Raw genomic sequence first — 19165 nt, forward strand, 5'->3', positions numbered from 1 at the left:
TTTTACTGCAGAAGCTTATAGTATTGAATCAATGAATGCAAATCATTTCATGAAGCCGGATAATTTGCCATTACAGACTTTTCATCAGAAAAATGGCAGAAGTTTGCTTAAAAGGGGGAGAACTTGACAGTATGGATGTGCTTTTATGAATTAATAACTCCAAATTATTTCTTGTGATTATGCAATAGCTGAAGCTTGAAAATAACTTTCTTTCGATGAATATTAAACCAGAACTAGAAGTTACAAATAGTGAGGCAGAATTTAAATGAGAAAAGGTAAACCAGTAGTATGTAAAATAAAGTTCGTACAGCCCAAAACTAAATTGGTGCATGAAACACTTGCTGAATACGTTAATTTCCTTTATATAGACACTTTATATTCCCCACATATCACAAATGTGTATGTTAACTTGTTCTATGTTGAAATCCATGAAACAAATTTTTTTAGCCATTTGGCATATGAGCTTAGAAGGTATTTGGTTCATAATCGAAATCAGAATGGGAATGAGAATCGGAATAGCTTGAAATTGAAATCGAAATAGTCAAATCCTCCGAAGCGTTTGATTCGTAACCGGAATCAGAATCGGAATCGAAATTGGAATGAAAATTTAAATCCATAGAGGAGAGTAAGGATTGAGTTCTATATATATTGAACCATTCTCATTCCATCCTGCAATCGGAATCGGAATGGGACTCCTCTCAACCAAACAGTTGGAATGGGAGTCATCTATTCCGATTTCGATTCTAGACTTTTACTCCCCCCAACCAAATACTTTCTTAAGGTATATCTTAAAGCACTGCTTTAATGCAGCTGAATGAGCAACAAAGAAGCTTCAGCAATCTTGCAAAAAGTTAACCTGATGTCCTTGCCTCCACCAAGAAGGTCACCCACTGCTTTTCCTGAATACAAGACCTCAATCGAACCAGGTAAACCTACACTCCCACATACTGCCATCCACTACAAGTACACTCTCAAACTTGTTTTGAGGGGAACTACATGAACACATTGTATAGTAAGTAGAATACAGATTAATTTCCTTCCCCCAGGAGCAAGGAAGAAAGGAGGAAAGAAACTTAGAAACCCTTGCTAAATAACATTGCTCGCTATGGATCAAAAACAGAATAAATAAACATTGCCGGTGAATAGTCTAATGCCAGTTTGTCCAAAAGACCTATAATCTTTAAATTTTCCTTAACTGTCCCCCTCTGCTGTTTCTGGATAGCTCATCTTGTCTTCTGTGTCATTTTTCTTCTATCTTCCCCCGAAAATTTGAAACCTAATTAAGTCCTTATAGAGCATGATAGCTGCTAGTGCAAGAGAAGTGTATGTTGTTTTAGCATTGATATTCACTGTTGGACCTTCCTCTCCCTTGTCTAGCACAGTGGCTACTAGTGCAAAAGAGGTCACTTCAATGGATATTACATCTGAGGCCTTGTTTTAACTTCCAATTTCATTGTTAGACTTTGCTCATTTCAGACCAAGGGTTTTTTGGTTCCCTTCCCTGGCTGTATGAAGTCTCAAACACTTTTAAGCAGAGAAAATACTTCAATCATCACTATATTCAAATTGCATAGAGTGCTCTGCAACAATGACCAGCTGACATATTTTGTATTTCAGAGAGGACTTATGTTGTATAATCCAATTACAAGACTAAAGAGATCCCATCCTCTAAATCAGTTTTCAGTAAAGCAAAAAAAAAAAAAAAAATCTACTCAAATTTTTTTGAAAAAGTAGATTAGAAAAATAAAATATTAATGTGGAGTTTTTGAGTGGAGAAAGAACTTATGTTGTATAATCCAATTACAAGACTAAGAGATCCCATCCTCTTAATCACTCTTCAGTAAAGCAAAAAAAAAAAAAAATTATACAGAATTTTCTGAAAAAGTAGATTAGAAAAATAAAATATTAATGGGGAGTTTTTGAGTGGAGAAAGAACTTATGTTGTATAATCCAATTATAAGATTAAGAGATCCCATGCCCTTAATCAGTTTTCAGTAAAGCACAAAAAAAAAAAAAAATCTACACAAAATTTTCTGAAAATTAGATTAGAAAAAGAAAATATTAATGTGAACTTTTTGAGTGGAGAAAGAACTTCAATCATCAAATGAAATATTTTCAGAAAGACTAAAACATTAATTTGGCGTCGCCCGGACTCGAACCGGAGACCTTCAGTGTGTTAGACTGACGTGATAACCAACTACACCACGACACCTTAAGGTGGACACGGCTAGAAAATCCTTAAGGACCAAGTCAAGATTCCCAATCAGGTCATAATCATGTGATAGCTCGACCCACCTTCCCCTGAACACGGCAATGACTATAAGTCTTTCCACACCAATTAATTTGTATCCTTGCTAACCCATTTAACTTAGAATTTAGTCAAAGAAAACAACTTGTCAGCCAAGTTTACTTTTAACTCTTCGGACTGTTAGCCCTCCGCATGATCCCAGTCTGCCATTTTGCTTGCACTCTTGGCTAGTTTCAAAAAACGACTAGGATAATGAATTACTGTGGTCCTCATTAGAGCAGCCAACTTGGAGGAGGACCCATCAGTTTGGCTGGTGTTGCAGTCCCACAGGCAGCTCTATGGGCTGGGAAGGAAGGAAAATTAAGTATACCATCCACTCTGCAATCTATGGGGATTTGGCAACATCACTAGGAGAAAAGTAGCTGGATACAATCAGGATATATATATATATATAAAAGTTATTGTCAAAATATTAAAAACTTGAGGTTTCAACTTACATATATTTGTTGTTATTTTGACTAATGTGATTAGCAAAGACCAAAATATTTCAATGAAGGGGAAGTTTCGGAATCTAATGTTTAATGGGAAAAGGAATTTACCGTTCGAAATGCATGCTTACTGTGTATAAATAAAAGTATAAAGCTTGCATTAGATTCTAAAACTTCATCAGCAGTGGTGGAATCAGACTGCCTTTCTTCAATATAATGTAGGAAAGAAGCAAATTAAGGGAATTTAAGTGTTTCTTTGGCTCTTGTAATTAAGAACCGACTAAACTCGAAGAGAAATTAATGAAGAAAGGCCTATAGATTGAGACAACCAGTGTCCTTTGTGGAAATAGAGGGGAGTGCACCAGTCATCTCTCCCTCATAGAGCCGGCCCTGGGGCGGGTCAAATTGGGCGACTGCCCCAGGCCCCAATTTTTTTTTTTTGGGTAAATGCCAGAAAGAGCTTTTTAGCTCTCGTCATCTCGATTTCTCTCGTAATTTTTCATCACCTCGCAATGCCTTTCTCCATGTTCTTTTTTTGGGTAAACCAAACGTCATTCTTCCTCTCCGGAGTCCCGACTCCCCAAACAAAACGCCATTCTTCCTCTCCCAAATCCCGACTCCCAATGGCTCCCAAGCCCCAGCAAGAGCTTTTTAGCTCCCGTCATCTCGATTTCTCCCGTAATTTCTCATCACCTCACAACGCCTTTCTCTCTGTTCTTTTTTTGGGTAAACCAAACGTCATTCTTCCTCTCCGAAGTTCCGACTCCCCAATGGCTCCTAGCAAGAGCTTTTTAGCTCTCGTCATCTCGATTTCTCTCATAATTTCTCAATTCTCATCCCCTCTCATCGCCTCGCAACACCTCCCTTAATCCTATATTTCGTATAAAATATCAAGTAAAAAAAAAAATAATTTGATGAAGATGTTAATGTGGATATTGAACAATCACCAGAAGAATCATTTAGAGTTAATTTTTTTTTATATTTAATAGATCAAGCTATCTTTTCATTGAAACATAGATTTGAACAATTTCAATTATATGAAAATAATTTTGGATTTTTGTTTGATTTCAAAACATTAATTTCATTGGATGAAGAAAGTTTGAAAAAAATTTATCTTAATCTTCAAAGTATTTTAACAAATGATAATCATTATGATCTTGATGGGATTGATTTATTTTCAGAATTAAAAGTTTTAAAAGCAATTATGCGAAAAGAAAAAAATACTGCTATGAATATATTTAATTATATTAATGAAATGAATTGTTATCCAAATGTATCAATTGCATATAGAATATTATTGACCATACCTGTCACCGTTGTCTCTACTGAAAGAAGTTTCTCAAAATTAAAATTATTAAAATTATATTTACGATCAACGACGTTACAAGAAAGATTAAATGGTTTAGCTATACTATCTATTGAAGAAAAATTATTGTCAAATATTGATTACAAAGAAATTATAAAAAATTTTGCATTACAAAATACACGTAGATTAATTTTTTAATGATAATTAATATTTAAAATATATTAATTTTTAATAGAGAAGCTTCATTTTTTAATTTGGCCCCAGACCTAAAGAATGTCAGGACCGGCCCTGCTCCCTCATATGTCCATTTACCAGCACAAGTTGGTCCTTGCTCTTAGATGAATCAAACTGTCAAGGCGGGGATATACGAGTTCAAACAATACGGACAATGTGGAGGAAGAAGAGAATTCCGAAACAATCACGTTTAGCTTGGGACCGGTTAAACTTTGCAGTTTTTAGTGGACAGTCTAAAAAGAGAGAAGCAATTGATTATTCTTTCAAAGGAACTGATTCGTAGAGGTGGTTGTTGATGCCAAAATCCTATCCGATGGTGGTGGCTTGGAGGGTGCTAATCAATCCTCGGAGGGATACTAAGGTCCATACAAAAAGAAATGAAAAGCTCGCCGGGTGGCTCCGTTGAGCCCTCCAATGCCTAAGTCAACAAAAATTTTGGAATAACAATAGTAAAAAAAAATATAAGAGAAGATTAGAGTACTACCGTATATTATCTTATTATGACTGGTTTAATTTTGGTTTGCCTTTAATTCAACCTTCTCAGGCCTATGATTTTATATTAATATTTTTACCTCGGCCTTGTTAGATTGGTCTTTCCATCTTGGCTTTGTCAACGTGACCATTTTGCCTCAGCCTTGTCAGATTAGTTTTTTTCACCTTAGCCTTCTTTGGTCAGTTATTTTATCTCAACTTTATCAATTTGGTCTTTTTATCTCGGCCTTCTCAGATTAGTCATTTCATCTCAACCTTATCATATCTATCTTTGCATCTCAGCTTTCTTAGTGTAGTTATTTCATTTCGATCTTTTTACCTCAACTTTGTCAGTTCAATATTTTCGCCCCGGCTTTTTCAATTTAGCCTTACGAGTTTGGCCTTTGGGAGCTTAGTCTTAGGCTCCTCATCTTGGCCTTCCAAGATTGGCTTTAGAAGTTCAACATTTAGGTGTTCGGCCTTGGACTTCTCACCCTAGTCTTTGAATTGGTAGCTCAGTTTCTGACTTAATAACTCAGTTTTTGGCTTAATAGCTCGACCTCAGTCTTCTCACCTTAGTATTCTCTTTTTTTTTTTTTTTTTTGGTTATCATCTCAATCTCGATCTTGATCTTCAGCTTGACATTGGCTTTCACTTCAGCTTTGATCGTCATCTCGTCCTTAGCTTTTACTTTGACCTATGCCTTCACCTCAGTCCTGGCCTTCACTTCAGTCTTAGCCTTCACTTCGGTCTTGACTTTCATTTTGGCTTGGTCTGTACCTTAATTTCGACAACTCATAAACCTATTGACTTACAAGAAAAAAAAGTAGAATGATGAATGAGGACGTAAGAATTTTTCATCATGAGAGTTTTAAATTATGGGAGTTTCTTCCTTTAGGAGGCATCTTTTAAAATTCCTGGATCCTATTTATATGGATGAGGGAGCATGAATCCATTACAATTGGAGATGAAAATTGAGTGATGAGACGTAACTCTTATTTTCTTTGTGAGTCACACCATCCTTTCATTTCTAGATCTTCTTAATTATAGAGCTATAATTATCTAGAATTTAAATATTTTTAAATTACTTGTCATGTATCCATCCACGATAGTCAAATTGATTTTATGCCATATCAAAGATAATTGGAGCTGCTTTGGATCTCTTTCTTTCATGAGGAGCCACTGTAGTAGGAGGGGACTACAGAACCCAATATGTTTAAAAATCTTATACAACATTTGATGGCATGTTTGTATTTTTGATGTTGTATAGGACATTATGGGATTCCTCTTGGGCGTTGAATGATGTTTTCCCTTTTTTTTTTATTTCTTTTTTTCCTAATACCACGTTGATCTAAGGCTGTATTAGGAGAAAATATTTGTTGCAACGAATATTTTTTCCTATATTAGGATATGTAGGGGAGGAGAGAGAAGAAATATATTAAAAAAAATGAGAGAGAATGGAAACGGTGAAAATAAGGATGTTGACAAATAAGTAGAAAAGAAAAGAGTTTAGGTGGTATTTGATACATTGCCAGACAGTTTGGATTGCCAGTAATATAGATTATCAGTAATGTGAATTATCAATAATATTGATTACTATATTTGGTACACGCAGATAATATTATAATAAAATTATTAAAAATTTTGATTGACATATTTGGTATGACAATCAGATTACTGGTAATATAATATCAAATTTTTAAAATATCTTTAAATCAAATTATTAGTTTAGCATTTTAACATATATTTAGTAGAATCAGTGATCCAAATCTTTAGCTAGATCAATCTATGTAATATATATAAAAAAAATTAATTTTTTTCGATATATTAAAATTTAAAAATAATCAAACTATTTATTTATTATTATTATTATTATTAATATTTATTATTATTTTTATTATATTTTTAAAATATTATTATATTTTTAATACTTATTATTATTTTTATTATTTTTATTTTTATTATTTTATTTTTTTTTCTTCCTTCTCCTTCCGTACACCATACCCCGACCCCCCCTCCCCCCACCCTCAGCGGCCCTCGGCTGCTCTGCACACCTTATCCCCAATGGCATCTCGCTCTTCATGCCTCCGACACCGCCCTCTAGCCGTCCAACGAACCCACACCCCATGCCGTTCGCGGCCGTTTCCATCGCCGCCCTTACTCATCCATGCTCTGGCCCCCAGCGAACCTACACCCCACGCCCTTATGGCCGTCTCCATCGCCGCCCTCACCCATCCGCACCGCCACCCCACTAGTCCCCCACATCTGCCTCTTTATTTCTTGTTGTGTTCTTCGACGGGAGCGAGAGGTCGACATTGGCACCGTTGCAGTCCGCCCCGTCTTCGACGAAGAGCGAGAGGTCAACATCAATCATGTTACAACAAGCACAAAAATAGGGCACACATAGATTCATACAATCACACAGAATAGAGAAGAGAAGAAAAAACAGACACAGAATTTACATGATTCGACTGAAAAGCCTATGTCCATAGGCAAGATAGGAGAGAAATTTTACTACGATGAAAAGAGAGATACAATCACTCAGAACTCTCCAAACTCTAGCTGTAATTTGATTTTTCAAATCTCTCACACAAAACTGTCGAGATTGACAGAAAGTACAATATTTATGTCCGTACCACAGGGGGGCGTTGCCCCCCGCACCCCCCAATGAGGTCAGTAGTGGGCTTCGGGCATAGGCTACCACCACAAACCTCTCAAAAAATTTTATTCAGGTTGCAACACGGACTTTTTGGATCGGATCATAGTTCGAACCCATAAAAAATATCCAAAATTTAAGCCACATTAACAATTCTTCTCCTTGGATTAAATTTTCACTATCATCAACAAAATCATCTCAACACCTTGTCTTGCCAAATGCCCTCGCAAGGGCACTACTGAGCACTACAAACACCAACCAAGTCTAGGCAATGCCTAAACTTGTTAACTGGGACTGTCTTGGTCATCATATCTGCCAGATTATCATGTGTAGAGACTTTCTGTACAACTATAGTACCTTGTGATATAATGTTCCGAATGAAGTGATATCTGACATCAATGTGTTTCGTTCGCTCATGGTACATCTGGTTCTTTGTAAGATGAATGGCACTCTGATTGTCACAAAATACTATTGGTTTGTTCAGCATCAATCCAAGATCACTCACCAAACCCTGTAACCATATGGTTTCTTTTACTACTTCTGCTAGTGGCATATATTCAGCTTCTGTGGTAAACAAAGTAACTGTAGTTTGCAATGTTGCCTTCCAACTGATAACACTACCAGAAAGAGTAAACAAATAACCTGTCAGAGATCTCCTCTTGTCTAAGTCTCTTGCAAAATCTGAATCCATATAGCCAACAACCGAATCACTCATCTTGGTCCTATCGAATGTCAGACCAACATCTGTAGTACCCTTTAAATATCTTAGAATCTATTTCACTACTTGCCAGTGCTCTCTCCCAGGACACGCCATGTATCTATTCACAACACTGACTGTATGTGAAATGTCAGATCGAGTGCAAACCATAGCATACATGATGCTACCCACAATACTAGAATAAGGAACACTGGACATGTGCTCCATCTCCTCATTTATTTTAGGTGACATATTTGTAGATAACTTGAAATGGACAGCAAACGGAGCAGTTACAGGCTTACAATTATTCATATTGAAATGCTAAAGTACTTTCTCAATATAAATATGCTGAGACAAGAAAAGCTTTCCAACACTTCTGTCCTGGATAATCTTCATTTTTAAAATCTTCTTTGCAGCATCCAAATCCTTCATCTCAAACTCATCACTCAACTACTTTTTCTGTATATTAACTTGTGACATGCTTTTAACAGCAATAAGTATGTCATCCACATACAACAGCAAATAGATAAAGGAATCATCTGAAAGCTTTCTGTGATATACACAACTATCATATAAGCTATGGATAAAGCCATTACAAATCATAAATGTATCAAATCTTTTGTGCCACAATCTAGGCGACTGTTTCAAACCATATAAAGATCTTTTAAGCAAACAAACATGATTTTCCATACCTAGAATAACAAATCCTTCTGGCTGACTCATATAAATTTGTTCCTCCAACTCACCATGCAAAAATACTGTCTTCACATCTAATTGCTCGAGCTCTAGATCATGAAGAGCAACCATAGCAAGGACTCTGATGGAACTGTGCTTCATAACTAGAGAGAACACTTCATTGAAGTCAATCCCCTCCCTCTGAGTAAAACCTTTAGCTACCAACCGTGCCTTGTAATGAGGTGCTTCTATCCCTGGAGTGCCTTCTTTTTTCTTGAATTTCCACTTGCAGCCTACCACTTTTTGTCCCTTAGACAATATCACAAGCTCCCAAGCTTGATTCTTGTGAAATGATTCAATTTCTTCACCCATAGCACCGACCCATTGATCTGCATCTGAACAAGAAATAGCTTTTCTATAATTGCTTGGTTCATGCACATCAAATGTCTCAACAACTAATAAGGCATATGCAACTAGATCTGTATATGCATATCTCTGTGGAGGTTTAATCTGTCTTCTTTTCCTATCAGTTGCAATGCTATATGGCTCTTATTGCTATTGTTCAGGTGCATCTTCTTCTTGATCAGGATCCTGCACCTCATCATCTGAATCACTGGACTGAACTGTTAAAGTATCAACCTCAAGCTTCACCTGTTCTCTGACATCGTGATCTAATTCTGATATTGACTTCTCCCTCTGACCATCCAATAAAGTAGACTCATTAAATGTCACATCCCTGCTGATTATTAACCCTGGAGACTTTGTATCATTGCACCACAATCTATAGCCTTTAACTCCAAATGCATACCCTAGAAATATGTATTTCTTTGCCCTCGGCTCAAGCTTGCCATCCCTCACATGAGCATAAGCAAGATAACCAAACACTCTCAACTGAGAGTAATCAGCAGGTAATCCTGACCAGATCTCAAAAGGAGTTTTACACTCAATAGCTGTAGATGGAGATCGATTTATCAAGAAACAGGCTGTATTAATTGCTTCAGCCCAGAAATTCTTTTCCAAACTTGAATGTGAGAGCATGTTTCATGCTTTGTCACAAAGCATTCTGTTCATGTGTTTTGCAATACCATTCTATTGTGGTATCCCAGTACAAGTGTGGTGTCTCACTATACCTTCGTCATTGCAGAAGGCATCGAACTCGCGATTACAAAATTCCAATCCATTATCAGTTCTAAGATGCTTGACCTTCTTTTCTATTTGCTTCTCGATCATCGTCTTCCACTTAACAAAAGTTGGAAATGCCTCGTCTTTTGTTTTCAGAAAATACACCCAAATCATTCGAGAGTAATCATTAATCAAAGTCATAAAATACCTGGCATCGTTCTTGGAAGGAATTCTGTTAGGACCCTATAGATCTGAATGGATGTAATCCATTGTACCTCTGATCCTGTGCACTGCCTTTTTGTTGAACTTCACCTTGGTTTGTTTGCCAAACACAATGTTTACAAAAATCCATATATTTTATTTTCTGTCTGTCCAACAAATCTGGCTTGCTCAAAACAGATAACCCTCTCTCACTCATATGATCAAGACGCAAATGCCACAGCTAAGTCTGATTCTGATTACTGCTCCTAGATGCTACTGCAGCTTCCCCTAAAACTATACTTCCCTGAAGAATATACAATCATGAAACCAAACTATCTTTCATGAGTACCATAGAGCTCTTGCACACTTTGAGAATTTCATTCTCTGCATGGTATTTGTATCCATGAGTGTCTAGTGTCCCAAGAGAAATTAGGTTCTTCTTCAGTCCTGGAACATGCCAACACTCCATAGTTCTGACAATCCCATCAAATATCCTTAATCTGATGTTACTTACACCCTCCATAGGTAATGCACGATCATTCCCCAGAAATACTTTACCATTCATCTGTTTGTAAGTGATAAACCAATTTCTGTGTGGACACATATGATAAGTAGCACCACTATCAAAGACCCAGGAACTGTCCATGATCTGAACTCACAGATAAAATTTTTCCAACACTATCACTATTATCAGAATTATTAAACCTGTTAACAACATTCGCAGAACTCTCTGGTTGCTTCTCCTTTTTATTTTTCAACTTGGGACAATCTCTCCAGTAGTGTCCCCACTCCCCGCACTCAAAACAATTAGCCTTTTTTATTCTAGATTTTGATCTAGCTTTAGATTTCTTTTTGCTTGAAGAACCTTTGCTTGACTGTGTTCTTTCCCTGCTCAATAAACCCTCTCCCTCAGATCTGTCTCTATTATCTGAAAAATTCTTTTTCAACTCCTTTGATTTTAGTGAATTACTAACATCATCTAGTGAAATACTGTCTTTCCCATACAACAAAATATCAACAAAAGTCTTATATGAGGGTGGCAATGAACATAACACAATCAAAGCCTGATCCTCACTATCAATATCAATATCTATATTCTTCAGATCCATAATGATTGAATTAAATTCATCCAGATGTTCTTTAATGGGTGTACCTTCGTTCATTCTGAGATTGTACAGTCTTTTCTTCAGATAGAGATGATTTGTCAGCAATTTGGCGGAATAAAGCTCCTCCAATTTTTTTCATGCTTTAAATGCCGATTTTTCACTAGCAATCTCTCGCAGAACATTATCAGTAACGCTTATGAAAATCGCACTCAAGACTCTCTCCTTCAGATCGGTCTTGTCCGCCTCCTTCATACCCTCTGAAAAGTTATTCTCAACTGCCTTCCATAAATCTTGCAAAATCAAGAAAGATTTTATTTTAATCTTCCATAGACTGAAACTCGATCCTCTATTAAACTTCTCCACCTCATACTTCGTTGAAGATGATGCCATATATGAACCCTAAACTGCACGCATACAATGCTCTGATACCAATTTGTTACAGCAAGCACAAAAATAAGGCACACACAGATTCGTACAATCACACAAAATAGAGAAGAGAAGAAAAAACGGGCACAGGATTTACGTGATTCGGCTGAAAAGCCTACGTTCACGAGCAAGATACGAGAGAAAAATTTCACTATGATGAAAAGAGAGTTCTGAGTGATTGTATCTCTCTTTTCATCATAGTGAAAATTTTCTCTCGTGTCTTGTCCGTGGACGTAGGCTTTTCAGCCGAATCACGTAAATTCTGTGTCCGTTTTTTCTTCTCTTCTCTATTCTGTGCGATTGTACGAATCTGTGTATGCCCTATTTTTGTGCTTGCTGTAACAGATCGGGATCGCTCCTCACTAGATCTCTTTTTTCCTCATCTGCCACAAGAAGATCCATGCCTCGTCGGAGGTCCACCGCAAGGTTTCCATCGACGAGTCCTCCAATTTCGCCACCATCACGCATGTGGGACGCCGCTGCGAGGAGGGTAGCAGCGCCAGAGCGGCCGGCAGTGTGCAAGGAGTGCAAAAGAGCGAAGGAGGAGGGGCGGCCGCCAGAGAGTAATTACATTTAGAAATTTTACTACAAAATTATCAAAATAGTAGTAATCTGGATAGCCACCTCTCCTCTTGGTAATCTAGATTACCTCATAAGAGATAATCTGGATTATCATCCGAAAAAGTATATCAAATATGATAATCCAGATAATCATATTAAATTTTTAATAATCTAGATAAATTATCAGCTATCAAATGCAACTTAAGTTACAATGAAAAATAAAAAAAGTGAAAAGTTTTTTGTTCCGAGCCTCTTCATTTTTTGAGAGATTGAAATACAGAATCTGAAGAGTTTAACTCTCTCTCTCTCTCTCTCTCTCTCTCTCTCTCTCTCTTCCGACCTATGATTCATAGGAGTGATTTTAGATCTCCTCTTCTCTCCATTGGATGCAATGGAAAAACAGATGAAAAGCTAACAAGAGGACCGCAGAGGGTCAGATAGAAGGATAATGTTTCTCCTTGTTTGTATGGTATTTAAAATCCTTAGTAACTTCTCTTTATTTGTGCGTTCTGCAAAGCAAGGTTCATAGTACCAATTGATACCGTACCAGGGCCAAATTGACATGCAACCTCACATTGTACCGATTTTCAGTATTCGTCACCATTTCGTACTATACAACTGACACTGCAACAGAACCATACAAGTATAGGATGAAATACCGAGGCGTCAAACTTTGACCCAAAGTTTTGGATTTAATGTGAGACGGGTGTCCGCATCAACTGTCAGGGGCCTCCTCCTCCGTCTAATTGCATCAGAGGAAATTTTTTGTGCACGAGGGACGGCGCAGAAAATTCGATATAAAGTGCGCTGTCCTGTTTAATTTATCTATATAATTATTATTTTTTAATATATATTTAATATTTATAATTTTATTTTTTTATTTAAAATTTTAAATAATAAAATATTTTTTAAAAAAAAATTATGACATTCCGTGACATAATATCTTACATCAAATTATGGCATTTTGCATACAGGATATCGTAATATGATCTAAAAAATTATAATATCCTGACATATTATGATATCCTATATCAAATTATGACTTTCTGCGTACAAGATGTTATAATATGATTCAGAATATGATAAAATGAGAGAGATATTTTTATCCAATCATTTTAAGATATATTTAATGTCTGTAATTTTACTTTTTCGTTTAAAAATTTTGAATGATGAAAATACTTCTATTTTTTAAAAAAATTATGACATTCTGTGTCATATTATGACATCCTGCGTATAAAATTATAACTTCTTACACATACGATGTCATAATATGTCATAATATGAGCATAAAGTATCATAATTTTTTTCAAAAAATAAAAATATTTTTTCAAACAAAAAAATAAAATTATAAATATTAAATGCACATTAAAAAATAGTGACTACATGAACGATGTGCTCCACATCAAATTTTCTATACTGCCTGCGGTGCACAAAATTTTTTTCTAGCATCAGATACCTAAAAATCATCCTCAAGAGAGACACTCCAACGAAGCACATCCACAATCATGCCCCATATCAGTCGAATCTCTCGCTTTGCTTATAAGTTCCCCACATATTGTAGCAGTCTTTAATAGGTCATTCCAATGTTGTCTATTTCAAGAGAAAATGATCAAAAACTACTACTTGTATTCTGGGCATCCAACACTCGCTACCCAGTTGCATATTTCTGTTCAAAATTGTATTCATCATCGACTGTGTATCTGTTAAGCAACAACATGATAATTAATTTGGAATGTTGGAGGTGCCTTTGCTCTCTAAACGGCATCGGTCGATCCGGAGGTTATTTTTCCTCGACCAATGAATGCACAAGCAGAGCTGGACAAAAACAAATCTTGCTTATTCCTTGGCCAAGTTGACTTGTCTCCATGTTCCAATGGGTGGTCAACCTGCTAGCGTGATAAGAGTCGACACGCCACTTCTTTGATGAGTTATTTCTTATGAAACTGACGAAAGCTGGAGGAAAATGGATGCACATTAATAGACAGACTACGCTATGAATCAAATTATTCATAAAGTTAGCAGCCGCAGGCATCCAAGATAGAATGTCATCAAAGTCACCAAGAGAATATTGACACCAGTGGAAGATAAAATGAAAGAGCACCTAATCAAAAAGGTATGATTATGTGCAGTAGAAACAACCACTCCACCTAATTTAGGAAGAAAAAGGAATCCATAAAGGCATTGAAGACACACTGGATAAATGATCTGAGAGGATTTAGACAAGCCTGCATTCATTACGTTCATCTTTAACATGACATATACCGGCATCCGATGGAAAACCCCACCTTATGGTGGTTAACCCATCACAAAAGGGAAACATATTTCTGAAGATATCACATTTTGGTTGTGCTGGCAAAACTATCAAATCCAAAAGGATCATAAATAATGGTAGCTAAGAAGTACAACATTCAGTCTGATGGAAGGCACATGTAACAAATCACTCTGAGAACACTGAAAAGTAAATGAAAGAGCAATCAGCTTCTAAACTATGTACAGATGTATTGAAGTATTATCAGACACTGAAGTGTGATAATTTTACTGTTCTTCCAAACATGGCTTTCCTCAAAAACCTATTTTTTCAATTGTCGCAGCTCCACTTTGATGTGGGTACACAGTTCAGATAGTGACACCAGTGGCAATGATCGTAGCCGTTCACTCCCCTGAAAAGCATTACCAAACCAACTGCAAATCTGCAACAAAAAAAAAAATTACGAAAAAAGTGACTAATGTTTACATGGATTCAAATTAACCAAGGATACTATTCCATAGCACAATGTGGCACCAAGTCATGGTGCTGAGAATCATGCTCCACAGAGTGTTGGTTATGGCTTTTGCATGCTATGCCGAGCAATGAAAGATTGTGTATGTTTGGCGACAGATTTAGAAAGATAATAAGCTTAATAATGCTTACCCGGCTAGTATCAAAAGCAATGCGATCACCCACAACACATACTGATATGCTTTGTATTTGGAAGTGACCTGACTTGAAGGGGGCAGATCTTGACGTTCCATCCAACCAAACTGAGGCCGGATCAACAAAATAAAACCGATGAGAAAACCCGTTAAGAACCCCCCTATATGGGCAAACATATCAACATGCGGAAATATTCCAATGGCCAAGTTGACAATAATCAAAAACACAAGAGTTAATAAAGCTGCAACCTGCAATAAGAAATCAATATGATGAGACCAATGAGTTGAATGAACAATAATTAAACTCGGAACATACAGCTTGCATGTACCCTGTTGGAATAGATGGTCCAGTTTGTGATGAGTTCTGATAGCATTGATCCAAGAAGTCCAAACAAAGCACCAGAAGCACCAACAGAAATGTTATTTTGTAACAGAAGAGATGTAAGAACACTCCCACCAAACCCTGATAGAAGGTATATGACACCAATCCGTGCTGCTAGGAGGGAAAGAAGTCAGGAAAATGGCATGTTTAAATGATATAAGAAACAAGACTACAACTAAACAATGTGATCGAGATGGTGTATTATCAACTATCAACCATGTAGAAAAGTACAAATTATATCTGAAACATCTGCCAATGTGATGCCCTCAGAGCTCAGTGAACGTTAAAGGGTGAAACTCAATTAGAAGAGAATTATTCAAAATGAATAAGAATTTATTCCTCATCAAACTATTAATGAAATTTAACAATTCCTTCCTTCTAATAAGTTAAAAGGAGAAATTAAGAACAATGTTAAGAACAGAATTTACCAAATCCAAATTGCTGTTCGAGGCGAATTCCAACAAAAACAAGGCTCAGCATATTTACAAGCAAATGGATAAGGCCAGCATGCAACCAGATACAAGCAACAAGCCTCCATCCCTGATGCTGATGAACCACTTTGTTCCAGTCAAGAGCTCCCAATTTCTTCAATCTGACAAGATGGAAAGTCAAAGATAATTAATTCTGTTCTAGGGATCTACTTCATAATAAACTTTCTTATTATAATTGCATATACGCCTGATTAGCAACCACATCCCTCTCCACCCCAAAAAAATTTCACACCATCATAATTTTTACAAGATTACTGCACTCATAAAATAAGATTTGATAGTTTAAAAGTATGAACTCTACCAGTCACGAATACTCCATCTTGAGCAATTTCTTTGACACCAAAGTTTCCTTTTGGACTCATTAAAGTTTGTTTGCATCAAGAAAAGTGGTCGGAACGTGTAATATTTTGCTCCAAATATTTGAATTATGCAAATACAAACCAAGAAATAACTGGCAAAGATTGCTTCAAATGTCCACAACCACTCATACCAAATCTAATCCATAGATTTTAGCAATATTTCTTCATTATAAAGGTCGCCGCTGACTCAAACTATTTTGCATGTTCCAGGCAATACGTGTCTTGGACATCAGCCCCCCCACCCAACCATGTGATTTCAAATACTGTGACAATATCAAGGAGGCATGTTTAAAGTCGATCATGCCACCACATTAAATGAAATAGCAAATAGGACTTTCAAGACTCTAATTAAGTAGCTCTAAAAATTATCCCTTTAATTAAAGAAAATCAACAAACTCCAAGTCCACAATATGCAAACTTGAATAGTTAATTAGTTAGCAAACAAGAAAACATGAATAAGTCAGAGGTACTTAAAGTCAGAGCTTGCCATTACAAGAGGCTACATGATTTTGTGACATGAACTCACCTATTTGTTACCATCCAACGTGTGGGTGTGCGCCTCGCACACCTAAAGTCCCACAACCAAGGTAAAAGCACCCTGAGACCTTCAATAAACTGTAGGTCGACAACCATTGTTGTTTATTGTATCTACTCTTTTCTATTTCCTTTTAACTTTGAAGCATCACTGTCAAGAGCCAATAGGTGCTAGAAACTTTGATTTCCAATACATTATAGAAATATTTTTCTCCCTCCAGAAAAATCATATGAAGAAAGAAAGTCCTATCTCAAACAGGTAAAAGTTTAGTGTTGCATGCAAGAAAATAACAGAAAAATGTATACGTTCTTTACATTTTTTTCAATAAATATAATGAAATGTATACCTATCTAAAATCTGATTACAAGTATGCATAATCACATAATTCAGATAAAACCCTGATTGGTGTCAAATTATTAAGCAATGACAAGTAGTTCAGACTAGTCTTATAGAAGCACTTGCATGTATCAAACTATTCTAAACATGGAAACTTATTCAGCCAGTTCTACTTCTCAATGTTAAGTACCTCAACAATAATATATTTTTCTTTTGAAAAAAATCCATTGCATATAGAAATCAGCATAATGAATTAATGATTAAGACAAAAATTCCCCAACTAAAGAAGATGCTACAGACCTCGAAAAGTAAGAAACATCTACGAGTCTAAGAACTTGGAGGAAAAAATAGCAAAGACAACCAAAACAAGAAAACAAAATGAAGTCTGATGCCACCTCCAGGCGTAAAATTTAGAGATCAGTGTGCCGAAAACCTTGATAACATAAAAACCAATTTCAACTAGCTCCCAATCTGTTAACAAAAAAGTTTTCTGGGAAAAAAACACATAAAACCTAAAAGCAATGAGCTTTCAAATTAAAAAAAGTAAAAAGGGCTAAAAAAAAGGGTGACAAACCGGGGAAAAGAGGAAAGGGAAGTAAAAAGTGGATGGAGAAATGGCAAGTGCTATCAAATAACCTCTTGTCGCTTTAAAGGCCATAAAGATCCAAACTTTACGAAAAAATTGAGAAATTGAAGTCAGGAAAAGGATTAAAAAAAAGGGGAAATTCTAACATACGTAGCGACCGAGGGTCCGAGGAGGGGATTCTCATGGAGGGGCTGGAAGGAGAAGCGGTGGAGGAAGCGGGCGACGCACGGTCCGGTCCGGTGCGTGTCGTCGGGGCAGTTGTTGACGTACATCTCCACGACGAACACCGCCACGCACGCTATCACGATCAGCGGCACCACCCACGGCACCCACGGCCTCTCCTCCGTCTCCGGCACGTCGTATAAGTACGGCGCCCCCGCCCCGCCTGCGCCGCCGCCCCTGCTTTTGCCGTTGCCACCACCACCACCGCCGCCGCCGCCGCCGCCGCCGCCGCCGCCGCCGCCGCCGCCCCTCTCCCCCTCCAAGTCCGCCATCTCCGCCGCTCACTCTCTCGCCCCTGCTGATAGCTTTTATGGCGACTGGTGAATGGTTTCCAGGGGTGTTGCTTGGCTTAGAAGGAGGGGGTCAGTGGTGGGGGACGGGAATCATGACAAGAAGAGATTGACCGGGTTTTGTTCTTGATCCTGGTATTGAAAAGAGGGCGTAAATAAGAGGTTGATGGCTCTGGAGATTTGATCGGGGGATTAAATTGGAAGAAATTAGGGGCAGGAGGGGAAAAAAAATGGTTCTTTTTTCTTTTCTTTTCTTTTTCTGAGGGCGGTGGGGGCTGGGGGTAGTGGAGACTGACAGCAGAGCTGTGGGCGTGGGGTAGGCGGGTGACGACGGCGGTTGGTGCGTATCGAGAGGAGCAGTTACCGTATCGGAATTCGGTAACGCCCGCGAAACGGGATTAACTGTAAGATGTTAATCACGTTATACCCACTGGCTTCGGGTTGTATGCTTTTCCACGAAGCTAACCGTTGGATCGCGTATTGCACAAATTTTAAAGTATTACAATGCATGTACGCAGGGATACCGAGGCGGCTATTGTGCGATCCAACGGTTGATGTCGCGAAAGAAGGAAATCATTCTTTCATGCGAAGGATACAATCCTAGCCCATACCCACTTCATCAATAACTAATCACCTCCATTAATGACGACAAGCTCACGGTCCGGTGCGAGATGGCCAAAAAGCTTAGGACCTTTCGCAAAGATAAAGATTTAAAAAAAAAAAAAAAAAATTAACTCCTTTTTGTTGGATTCGGGCTTTTGTTCTTTATCTCGGATTGGTGCTCTCTCTCCTTTTATCATCGGTTACCAAATATTTTTACTTATTGCATGATTTGTAATTAATTAACTAATTTGTTTCTT

At 37.3% G+C, this 19165-nt stretch overlaps 1 protein-coding gene and 1 non-coding gene across 2 annotated transcripts; both read right to left on the minus strand.

The window, feature by feature from the left end:
* Window positions 1-2138: 2138 nt before the first annotated feature.
* TRNAV-AAC (transfer RNA valine (anticodon AAC)) lies at window positions 2139-2212 on the minus strand. The gene has a single exon. It is a non-coding gene; the product is annotated as a tRNA-Val (tRNA).
* Window positions 2213-14541: 12329 nt separating this feature from the next.
* LOC105059321 (RHOMBOID-like protein 2) lies at window positions 14542-18459 on the minus strand. The gene is made up of 5 exons (XM_010942578.4): window positions 17944-18459; window positions 15915-16078; window positions 15434-15597; window positions 15103-15353; window positions 14542-14881 (listed from the first exon to the last, which is right to left on the minus strand). The coding sequence occupies exons 1-5, from the start codon at window positions 18285-18287 to the stop codon at window positions 14770-14772; spliced, it is 1035 nt and encodes a 344-aa protein (XP_010940880.1). The 5' UTR covers window positions 18288-18459; the 3' UTR covers window positions 14542-14769.
* Between the last annotated feature and the right edge of the window lie 706 nt (window positions 18460-19165).

The sequence above is a fragment of the Elaeis guineensis genome, chromosome 16 (genome assembly GCF_000442705.2).
Source record: "Elaeis guineensis isolate ETL-2024a chromosome 16, EG11, whole genome shotgun sequence".
NCBI classification, from domain to species: domain Eukaryota; kingdom Viridiplantae; phylum Streptophyta; class Magnoliopsida; order Arecales; family Arecaceae; genus Elaeis; species Elaeis guineensis.